This window comes from Chanos chanos, chromosome 16 (genome assembly GCF_902362185.1).
Source record: "Chanos chanos chromosome 16, fChaCha1.1, whole genome shotgun sequence".
NCBI classification, from domain to species: Eukaryota; Metazoa; Chordata; class Actinopteri; order Gonorynchiformes; family Chanidae; genus Chanos; species Chanos chanos.
In genome coordinates, this window is record NC_044510.1 from 10,700,040 (window position 1) to 10,712,217 (window position 12,178).

Below are 12,178 nucleotides of genomic sequence, written 5' to 3' on the forward strand. Positions count from 1 at the left end.
GAGTTATCAGAATGAAGACCCAGTACTCTAAGTTGACGATTGCTTTCGTGGTGGTCCTTGGCCTCACAACTATTATTATTTTGGTCCTTATGGGGGTGTCTTTTTCTATCGAAGGATCACTGACTGTGAGGTATGCTATGCTTGCTTACACATACATTTGAATTAATAGCTGTAAGATGGACAACATTTTTAGTAATATTTATAGATACTATGTTTGTCTAATCTTGAAGTCATTCTGATAGACAAACAGAAGAAAGACATGCTGGATGTTATTCCGAAGCCACTGCTTTCCCACAAGCAAAGTAGGTGATGTGATTTGTGAATTAATGAATGACAATATGTAACTAATTATTGTGACATGTTTTTATTTGTCTGTTTGTCTGTTTCAGGAAAAGCAAACAAACAAGTCATTTTTTTTTTGTTATGTCCATTAACTAATTCCAGTCTTCCATTTCGAAATACTACCAATTTCCATAAATCTGTCAAAATTTAGAAATTCCACAGATTTCACTTGAAAATCCATCATAAATGTTTAGTTACTCATAAAATATATAACACATAAACAGAATGTTTTTTTAAACATATCCAAATGTTTAAATCTAAAATTTAAAAAGGGGAAACCAAATGCTTAAAAAGTTATTGTAGAGATCCTCGTAATGTGCTTGTAAAGATGTTACATTTGAAGCTATTAATTCTATTCTAATACCTTAAAGCATTTGCTGAATGTTTCTCCCCACAATACTTTAATGTGGGGAGTATAGGGGAAATTGTTGCCTTTGACATCAGTCTGACAGCTGATGATTGAATTGTTGCTTTATTTAAGCCTTTTGGACACACAACCATCATGACATTTTTACAATATTCAAATATTTCTCAAAAATAAATGACATCAGTCTGGTGAGGCTTGTAATAATTTTGGATTGGGTGTCTTGAGGCACATGAAGGCAAAGGTTCTATGTAACATTAAATAACCATCAAAAATAAAGGCAGGTGATGGAGTTACAGATGTTGTTTTAAAGTTTGTTTTAGAAAAATGAATCAGCAGCTCTATGTATTGCTCTGAGATTTGTGTGCTGTGTTTGAAATTTATCCCATAGACCTAAGAAGATGGACAGTTTCCCACGTGCATGCTTGTGTGGAGGTAAAGATGTTTCTTTGGTAAACAGTGTACCAAAGGACCAAATCAACCAAACCTTGAAACGCAGAGCAGAGGAGTACAGAAAACATCAGATCAGGTGTGAAAAACATATGAATTAACCCTGTCAAAAATAATGGTAGTTTCACCCCTTTGGAGTCGTACATAAAAAAAAAAAAAAAAGTCAGAGATTGAAAACCAAATGCCATGGCTATGCTATATAAAATGCATAATTTCACACACAATACTGTGTAAATTCATGTGAATAACTGCAGCCCATTGCTTTGCATGTGATGGAGGAAGAATGCACTTGCTTTATTCGTCTTAGCTGAGGTGAATGCCTTGCATGGGTGACACCTACAAGAGTACTTGTCTGACTGTGAATAAGTTATTGATGTAATGTTGTAATTTTTTTTTTTTTTACAACTTTTGTCTAGGATGAATGCAAACTTAGATGTCGTACTCATAGCTCCTTCCAACTCTCCACTTCAGTATCCTAGTCATGGCTTCACAGTTGAACCCTTGACAAAAAGCCTGATTCCAGGTATTCTTACCCATCAAAAGTAATCCATAAAATTCATTACACAATTTAAAATTTTCAAGAAATTTTTAAACCTAATTTTTCCTACTATGTTGCTTAGTTATCAGTGTTTGGTGGCAAGTTAAAAACTCACATGGTTTGTTATTTATTTCAAACATTACAACTGGACACGCATTATAACTAAACCATTTTTCTCAGTAATTAACAGGGATGTTTCATCCCGAAGCGAATCCACCGGTTCTGTTTGCAGTTCGTGTGTCAGAATTTGAAGCCTGTAAGCCTTTTCACGCGGCACATGTATGTTTCGTGCTTTGAATGAAAGAAGAACTTCATTTCTGATTTGGTTGAGTTTTCTTTCAAACCAAACTGTGATACACTGAGGCATGGCCACAACACCACAATGCAAACAGAACCATGAATAGGGAGAAAAGTTACATATATCCTGATTAATCTTAAAAAGACTAGTCTTACAGACTTAAAATGTGATTTTTGTGAAACTGATTTAACAAGCTATTGTCATTCTTCTTACAGTACTTTGAATATTTACTTAATTGGTATTGTTGCAGGCTTAGCAGTGCATGCCCAGAAAAGGGCACTTTACAAGGTGCGTGTATGTGAAAATATGTTCAAATACCTTTGAGAATGATTGGGAGTAAGGTTTTTTGTTTGTTTGTTTTTTTACCGAAGATTGGAGGGTTGCTGGTTCTTGCTGGTTCAAATATGTATCTGATTCAGTGTCTCAGAAATGTAATATATTTAGTGCCTAAAATCAAATAAGGGCTGTGTACAGGCTGATGTAATGACAGCCTAATTCAACATTGTAGGGGTGACCCTACAATGATTCGATCTAAGAAGCCCGATTCGACCGCCAATCTCATAGTCGAATTGTCTCAAAATGTGGTTACGAGACAAGGATCATTTCATTCCCGCTGTATGAGGGTACTGAATTTAAAAGTGACTCGGGACTCTTTCTCACATTTGCTTTTCTTCTGACTTGCAAGGGAGCAGGGTACATTTGAACATAAAAGCGCCATTTGAACATAAAATCGAAAGTCAGATACAGGCTCGGAACAGCGCAGAATTCCATTATATGCCTACAAAATCTACTCTGATTTCATTAAAAATAAATAAACAGAAATGAACAAGAGTGACCCAAACATGCACTGCTGATAACTTATCACAATACCTTAGGAACATTAGCAAGGGTGAGCCGGGCAACGAACGACAGATGTGGAAGTCATGCAACCAACTCCTGGACATGGCGGCAAGCTTGCATATTCGGCTCTCTGCAGTTATATATTTGTTATTTATTAAGTTTATCCCATTCTGTTTAATCCAGAATGGTAGTGTACATTTTGTCCTACTTTGTGTTGACGTTGTTCAGCACTTCATGGCATTAAAATGCTTGTTTTATGTTAAAGTTAAGGAGTCGTGTAACGAATAATGTTTATTCCGTATTGCCTGTAATATATAGCTTGTAGGGATTAAACTAAATATAATAAAAATCCAAGGCATGTGTTAACCCATTTGTTATTTAATCCTATATTTTGTTATGGTCATTTTTATATGCCACTTTGTTTGATGTCTGATATGCCGACACTTGACAGTGGCCTCGTTTCAGTTTTTGTCGTTGTTTTTATGTGCGGAAGAAAAAAGTTTTGTACCTACCTACCCTGGTTTCTTTTTTACTGTAAGCTATGGGCCTTCTATATTCTAAATGGGCATATTTATTGTCGTTACAAGGTCACCATAATGCAGACGTTTCAAATAATGAGTGAGAAAATGGATGGAACACGTCCTATTATTAAATAAATTCATATGCCAAGTCAAGAAGACAAATTGTTTAGTTGGGTGTTTCAGCTCTCTTGTCTGGTGTGGAAAACATGGAGGCCAACGTCACAAATGAGAATACGGATCAATGAGCGAAAAAAAAAGGCATGCTTTGAGGATTAGTCAGCTATAGGCAAGACTTGATAATCTGATTCAACTTCGGAAACTGTTTGTCTGCGACACCCCTACAACAGTGATCTAATGGCTCCTGCTTCTGCATTAATTTCGTGCTTTTTTGCATGGCCGAACTGGTTTCCTCCCTGATCAGAGCAACATGCTGCTATAATCTGTACATTAAGAAAAAAGCTGTGGCTGAAGACTGCAGACAAAATTTGTAGAATGTGCATGCATTTCTCTTTGATTTGCCTGTTAGGCATTTATGCTGTTTGAAAGGAGAATTATACAGATGAGTACTGATTTCACTTTTTTCCCGTTTTTACCCTCTTGCACAAACACACAGAATGTAGAAGCCATATCTCATAGATTATATTTCATATAGAATCTTTTGAATTTTGGGCAAATTGCAACTGAGAGAGTTATAGTTCCCGAGGTTATCAGGGGCTATGTACTGCCAAAGTACTACAAATTTTTGAACTGAAATCATTCTTTCCATACTGGAAAAGTATTTCATTCCAGGCTTTTCCTGATGATGCTTTAGGTGCTTTGATGATGCCCAATAAAGGGGCGTTTTAATGAGATGTCATCGTTTCTATGACTCTCCACATGGATTAATGGATTAATTGTAGAGGGAGGCCTTTGGAGTGCACAGAATTCATTGTGTGTTCTCAGGTGTCATTGAGTGTGTCCAGTGGTGTTCTGTCTGTGGAGAGCACAACAGACATGGACCTGGTGGAGGGCCAGGGTCAGAACAAGCTGAACATCTCAACCCAAAATGTGACCCAGCTGAATCAACTGCTGAGTCAAGTGTCTTACACCAGCACCATCTACCACATCAAGACCAGGGATTTAGGTAAGACCCAGTTTTTACATATGCCAGCTGTAATTTTCCTCTCTCACGGCTAATATATTCAGCTAGCATGTAACAATAAAGAGTTCAGAAGTTCCATAGCACTTAAACTCACTCCCAAGCTTTATTTTTATCATGCAGTCACTTGTCTGTTTTGGCTATTTCTTCATATAAATGACAGAGCATATGCTTCTGTCCACCGTTGCCAATTTCAGTTGATTTCTATCTCTTCAGTATGTACCAAGGTGGTATAGACTAAGGGTGTACCCGAATCCGAATACGTTATTCGGGAAAGCACAAATAATGCTATGAAAACAGACAGCCTATTTATTCTACCCGAAGTTGCCCGTTATTATTCGGAAAAAACAAAAAACATGATTGACATGTCTGTGCGTCAGCTATTAAGTTTCTTCAAATCGATTCATATCATTGTGGATGACCACGAGATAAAAATGCCCATTCTGTATGCAACATGGCACTTTCATTTCACCAACTAGTCTTTTCATTTACTGCACGTTATTGGTGATCGCTGGTGAAGCTAGCTTGAAATTAGACATTCGCCATATAGCTAGATCTCTATCTCTTTAAAAGTTAAATAAACCACTTCCAAATTATATTATACTGCCTTGTATTCAGTTGTGAAATTATAAAAAGTGTTCGGACATGATATGCGGATGAATAACAATTTAAGGCACGTTGTTGCATCCTACTGTTTATTACACCGTTCGTCTTGCATGGAGATGGCGTTTCAAAATAAAAGTCCTTTGAAAGTTCATGCTTGCTGAAGAGTAATTTGTGTGCTGCAAGTGGAACATCAGTGAGGTATGAGGACACTCATGGTCAACAAATTTGGCGTTCAGACAGACAGGTGTGGCGTTCAGACAGTTCATAAAACATTTTAGTTAAGTTTAGTTTATTTAAAAATATTTTTTTAAAAAGAGTGAGACAGATGAAAAGCACAGTATGAGGATGTGGAAATATATTTCATAATTAATTAATTATATCCCGATATTAAATCAATTTGATGCTTGGAAGGCACAAAAATTGCATTGCCAATGAATATTATGTTAGAAAATACAAAATTTGCCCGATTTAACGTGATTTCCGGTATAAACCATGCCCACTTCTGGTGTACTATCTGAATACAGCTACAGAGACGGACAATTTTGTTGGCTGAGCAGATACAGATAATGACGTCTCTGTACGCCCCTAGTACAGGTCCCTTCGAAGTCAAGAGAATGTTTGTTTGGACCCGGTTTAAATATTTTTAAATACCTTTTTCCAACTAAAAAAATCACCAAATAATCATTGCTTCATGTGACTTTTTAGAGACTCCAAACACTGTTACTCTTGTCTTAGCAATGAATTTGGAATTTTCAGACACATCACTTCACTGGCCATCATTACATGACAAAACCCTTTCACGTGTTTAAGGTTAAGATTTTGCAGGTTAATATGACATGGCATGAAGGTTTGAAAGAAAGAAGACAAAGGATACATAGATAGAAAAAGAAAAAGAACCTTTCCAGCAGCACCATAAAAGCTACCTGGTGGCAGGATTCAATCTGTTTGCATCAGTCAAATGGGTAAAAGGTGGCTGCAATGAAAACAATGCAGTGGGAAGACGACATATTTTTCCTATGCTATTTCGGCTTCACAATGAATGGAAAGTGCTTGCAGGCACAGACGTAAATGAGTACTGACACTTGAGTTTTAATCTTGTCTCTTTCAGCGCGTTTCATATTTGAAGACAATGAAGTCATGTTCCCCATTATCATTAAGAGGACCTCGATGCCTGTTCTATACGACCCTGGGACAGGTCAGACCTCCTGATGATCTTTTGCTTAATTATCGCAAATGCTAATTTTAGGATCAAGCCTGAGAATCTCTGTGTTTTCTCTTTAAATGATGGTTTCTTCAACTGTAAAGTATAATGATGTGACAGACGTGACATGTTTGTTGATTTTTTTTTTTTCAAGTATTTATGGTGTGTTTCAAAAGTGTCCATTATACCTTGGTCGTTACTGTACATGTGTGAAATATGATAGCTCTTATTTAACTTGTGGTTCACAAAGCTCTGAGTTAATCACAGTCGGTCTTATTTTTGTTAATCAATGACATAAAGCAATACTTGAATCCAGTTTACAGGAATCTTATGAGAGCTTTCCTTTTTCTTGCTGCAGATGTCAACTCCCAAGTGACAGTTACAACTAAGACGTTCTTGAGGTATAAGGAACTGAATGTTCTAATTGAAAGTATTCGGAAGTATTACAAGGACATCAAAATCATTATTGCAGATGACAGTTTAAACCCAGAAAGAGTGAATGGCTCTAACATTGAACATTACATTATGCCTCCAGCTCAGGTAAGTTAAAGTTTGATAACTTTGATTCATCTGTATTTGCAGACAGACCAAAATCTGTATTCTCTTAAATTTATGCAAATTATTGTAATCAAGTACTAATACTACTTTGTACCCATGTCAGACACAACTCTATTCTGCAAATGTATTTCAAGGAAAACTGCCTCTTAACACTAAATCTACCCTTAAACTGATGTAAAACTCCTCTCTCCTCTCTTTGATACTTCAGGGCTGGTTTGCTGGCAGGAATCTTGCTGTCTCTCAGGTAACCACCAAATATTTCCTGTGGGTAGACGATGACTTTCAGTTTACCAGTGAGACCAAAATTGAGAGTTTTGTGGAGATCATGGAGGCTGTGCCAGAGTTGGACATTGTGAGTACACATGAATATGTGATCATTTCCTAGTGTTACGTCCCAGGTGTGATATCGCACCCAGGGGTATGGGTATAGGATGCAGCATAAAAGGATTCCGCCACCATTGCTGGTTTTGACGGTGCAACTACCAAAAAAAAATAAATAAAATACAGACATGGGGGAAGTGTACAAGGATCTGCCATATATTAATAATATTTACAATGCTATATTAACAGACATATACAAAATATTTACAGTGAAACAGACGGGAAGGTGGGAGAGGATGAGAGATCATGCCAAAGGAATGAACTGAGCAAAACAAAACAACCCTAAAACACCTTCACCAAAATACACACACTTATCTACAGAACAAAAGGAGTGGCAGTGTCAAACATAATAACTACCTACACCAACTAACTCTAAAACCGAAACATACAAAAGTGGCACCCATCTCTAGCCTAACCCTATACAAAGTGCAATATTAATGCGGGGATTCCCCCACCTTTCCTGTCCTTCACGACAATCAAATACAACCAAGCCTAAGATCCACAATCCACAAACGAAGTCGGAAAACAGACGGAGTATAGCAAGTTTGTTGATGGCGAACACGAAAAGCACGAGGGGGGCACAATAACGGGATCGAAATCTGTACATTTCGAGGCCAACTGTTACAAACAAAGGAGCGAACCCAAATTGCAGACACAAAAGAACTCGAAAAGAAGATTAAACGGATATTTCTTGTAGTGTGAGCTATGGGCAGTGGGGTGATGAGCAGGCAGGCAGAAACACTCGGTAGAGGAGGCTGATGGAGGTGAGGCTGGTGAGTGGGAGACGATCGGAGGGCAACAGGCAAACACAGAGCGGAGAGCGTAGCTAGAGGTGAGGATTGTAGTCGAAGAGCAGGCAGGTACGCAGTCAGGCAGGTACACAGACAGGCAGCTAAACAGACAGGTACACAGACAGGCAGGTATGCAGACAGGTACGCAGGCAGACAGGTACGCAGACAGGTACGCAGGCAGGTCCGCAGACAGGTGGCGTGAATGATCCGATGCTGACTGAGACAACGAACTGGCGGAGAGCGGTCGAAAAGCCGGTGTATAAATGCAGCAGCGTTGATGAGTTGCGGGTGTGCTGGACTGATGAAACAGGGCGCCATGCCCACACGCAACACACGCAGAGACAACAGGGGGAGCACAGGAGACACAAGGAAAAGACCACACTAGAAACACAAGGGGAAAAAATAACTAGAAATGTGACGAGTCACGACACCGACATCTGTAAATCTGGGCGCTCCGTCTCTGGTTGGCTGAGACGAAAGGGGCACTCCGCCTCTGGTTGGCCGGGCTGGAACAAGGAGGCAGGACGCAACACCAGGCCAGACGGAGACTAACAGCTGTTGTGCACTACAGCTGGATACCTGTGTCAGGAGAGTAGGAGAGAGAGAGGAAGATGAGAGAGAGAGAGAGAGAGAGAAACAAGATGCAGGCAAAACAGGGAGAGGAAAAGAAGATGCATGTAAAACAAATGCAAAGTGTCCCGCACGTAACACCTGGGATTAAAACTCTGAGAGTAATTCGAAAGTTTGTTGCTGTCCTAATGATTCAAAACATGAAAATGTATTTGGGCTAAAAACATACATGTCACGGAACATAAAAGACCTAACCAAAACTGGGTAGAGTGGCTCTCGGAAAAGATGCTAACTCACTTCCATGGGGACTAGATTTTGTATCCCTTTGGTTTGGACAAGCATCCACGCAGATGCAATTGACAGTGTTTCTGGGTTGGAAGCTGGCAGGGGATTGTCTCCCTCATTCTGCAATCATGATTCCCACTGGCTGACCAGAGGTATCAGATTAATGCTGGACAGAGCTGAGGATCATGGAATAGAATAGAGTAGAATAGAATAGAATAGAATGAACCTCCACACTTGTTAAGGCTCCTCAGAACAGTTCTCGGTGGTCTGGTGAAAAGAAGCAGTTGGCAAATCCACATGTTGCAGAAGAGACACCCCATGGTCAGGATGGGAACTGTGCTATGAAGGAATTTGCTATGACACAATTGTGAGGAAAAGGAGTAAAAGGCAAAAAAAAATAAAAATAATACAAAAAAAAACTTTGTGTCAGTGATGAAAATTTGAATAAAAATTGATTTTGTTTGTAAAAGTAAGGCTGTTGCACAAATATCTTGGTTCTTTCTGAACATTCTGTTCAATTATACAATCAAAAATTATGTATTCTCATTCTCCACTGGCTATTCCCTGCTGACCTCAGTCCATCTCCACTGATAACAGCACTCCTCTCCTCTCTCCTCCCTCATGTGAACAGGTGGGTGGAGCTGTAGGTAAAAATACATTTTACTTCAAACTGGTGTATGAAGAGGGGGACATAAATGAAGGAGGCTGTCTGTCCAGGTTTTTTGGAAAAAGACACCAGCCTCTTCCTGGATACCCAGACTGCTCCCTTGTTGATGGTGTTGTCAACTTCTTCTTGGCCCGGACAGATTCAGTGCGTAGGGTGGGCTTTGACCCTCAGCTAAAAAGAGTGGCCCATAGTGGTAAGTTTAAAGAATATTTCAACAGCATCATTTAGTCCCTAGAAAAGATATATTAATCATTAATCACTAATCACATTAATCACTGATTCTTACAATTGTGCCAAGTTTTAACTGAGTGATGTTTTCTCAGAGCAGTCTGAATGATACCACACAGTTTTGTAGTTGAAAAAAAGAAAGTTTTCTCTGAAATTTGTAATATTGAGAGGGTTTTTTCTCTTGCATCAAGTTTACGCAGTTGAAACATCACTGATAAATTTTGCTGCTTCCTGTTCTGACAACAAATGGCTGTGTTTGAGACTGTCAAAATATAGACTTATAGACTTTTTAAAACAGGATAAAGACAGATTGTGCCAACCAGTAAAAACATACTTCTCATTTTGGCTTTTAATAGTGTGTCACAAAAATATGTACTTGTTGTAAGTTTCATAATTCTACTGATGATTACACATGGTTCTCATCTACATTCACCTTCTTTTTATGCGCTGTCTCTACTTCCACCGTTCTTCTTCATTAAGAGTTCTTCATGGATGGCCTTGGAGATCTGTTGATTGCCTCCTGTGGCTCTATCAGAGTAGGTCACCAACCCAAGGTTGATCGAGGCAAATACAATCAATACAGGATGCCGGGGAAAAGTGAAAAGACAGGGAAACTGGCCCTGCATTTCTTCAAGAACCATTTAAAATGTGTCAGATATTGAACAGCTGAATTTGTTGTTTTCTGTTTGTTGTAGTCAGTTCTGCTTGCATTTTGCTATATGTACAGAGGATCGCTGTTATAATCTCGTGTTACACCCTGGGTTTTCACACCTCCCCCTTCTGAAGTCTATGTCGTGTCCTGTTTTTATTGTTTAGTCACTGTCTTGTTTTCCTTGGTTTAATCAGGTAATTATTCAATCACTGTGTTCACCTGTTTTTTGTTAAACAAGCCTGGTTTCTTTTTAGTATATATATCACTGCTTTTCCTTTGTTTGGTTTGTGAGGTCTTGACCTTACCTGAATGAATGAATGAATGAATGGTAACACATTAATCTGATGCCTTGTAATCCTGAAAGATTCTGTGAATCCTGTCTGAAGTCCTATGTGCCTTATACCCTGGTATACCCTGTGTTAATACATCCATGTATACTGCACATGCATTCAGTTTTTCACCCGATTCATGATATCATGTTTGTCTTATTCAGTTTCTTTCTGCTTGGAATATGGTTGGTAGATGTATTTGCAATCTGTGTTATTGCTTCTACATTCTCTTCAAAACAAAAAAAGAAAGTTTGGTGGCGCTGCCCATCCAGCTTTTCTTGCGTATTAAAGAGGAACAGGAAGATTGTTTGGTCGTTTTGTCATACTAGCTACAAACAATAGGTAAATTCACTTCTAGTTTTCAAATACAGTCTGTTGACAGTGTTTGATTAATGTATTGTTAGACAGGCTCAGTAAATTAAGCCGGTAAAAGGGCCAACTAACTGAAACATAAGCACAGCGTAGTAAATTCACCCCAGTCAGTTTGAATGACGGATTCTTAAACCAGAATATTGTGGCGATTGAAGAGGTTGTGATCAAATCCAAATCAACTGATCGCAGAAAAGAAAACAAAGATGAATTGTTTACGGAAATGAAACTGTGTGCTTAATGAGAGAATTCACTGTTTCAAATGCTGAAATCATCACTGTTTGATGACCTCCCCTTATCAAGTCAGAGCCATTGCAACTATTTGTGTGTCAAGTGTTTCAGTGTTGCGAACTAAGTGAAAGAAGGATGAAACATACAAGTTCATTTTCCAGACTCCCAGAGACTGTAGCTGTTAAGTTAGCTAGCATTCAAGCTACAAACTAACCTATCCAGTTTGACTGCACCTTCAGCATTTCCGGCCAGTCTTCGCTCACTGAACCACAAAATGAACTTGCTCCAGCTCAGATATGCATTATCTTCAACCATGCAAATCTGAGGAATACTGTACTCAAATTCACTTGCACAGTAATTCTATCAAACGGTCACCGTGTGGAAAATATGTCAGATTGGCTGAAGATGGGAGTTTTGAAAACTTAGTTTTGGAAGCTCTGAGGTAGGAAAATTTAGTAAAGAAAATTAATTGTTCATTAACATTTGTGTTTGATGGCACTGGCAATGAGTAGTTACGTGAATTGTATATGGATTGCAAATGCTCATTTGCTACTTGATTAATACAGAGTTTGTTTTTTTATTTAAACACAATTAAGAAACTCAGAAGCAATGTTGCACTGACAGTAGCAAAACATCATTATCATCAAAGTAGTTTTAAAATTTACGTTGTACTGTTTTCACAGTCTTAGCTGTACATTAATGAGGAAGGGCAATGTATACAGTGACAGAGAATATTGGCAGTGATCCTGGACAGTGAATAGGTGACTTGCTCTTTTCTGCGAAAGGTTAAGGGAAAATCTTGTGGGTTCTCATTTACTT

The 12,178-nt window shown here is 38.5% G+C and overlaps 1 protein-coding gene across 1 annotated transcript; it reads left to right on the top strand.

The window, feature by feature from the left end:
• Positions 1-11: 11 nt before the first annotated feature.
• On the top strand, positions 12-10,440 carry LOC115829187 (beta-1,4 N-acetylgalactosaminyltransferase 2-like). The gene is made up of 10 exons (XM_030793249.1): positions 12-130; positions 1,098-1,235; positions 1,573-1,679; positions 2,243-2,280; positions 4,296-4,476; positions 6,206-6,292; positions 6,657-6,838; positions 7,065-7,208; positions 9,515-9,743; positions 10,259-10,440. The coding sequence occupies exons 1-10, from the start codon at positions 12-14 to the stop codon at positions 10,438-10,440; spliced, it is 1,407 nt and encodes a 468-aa protein (XP_030649109.1).
• Positions 10,441-12,178: the final 1,738 nt, after the last annotated feature.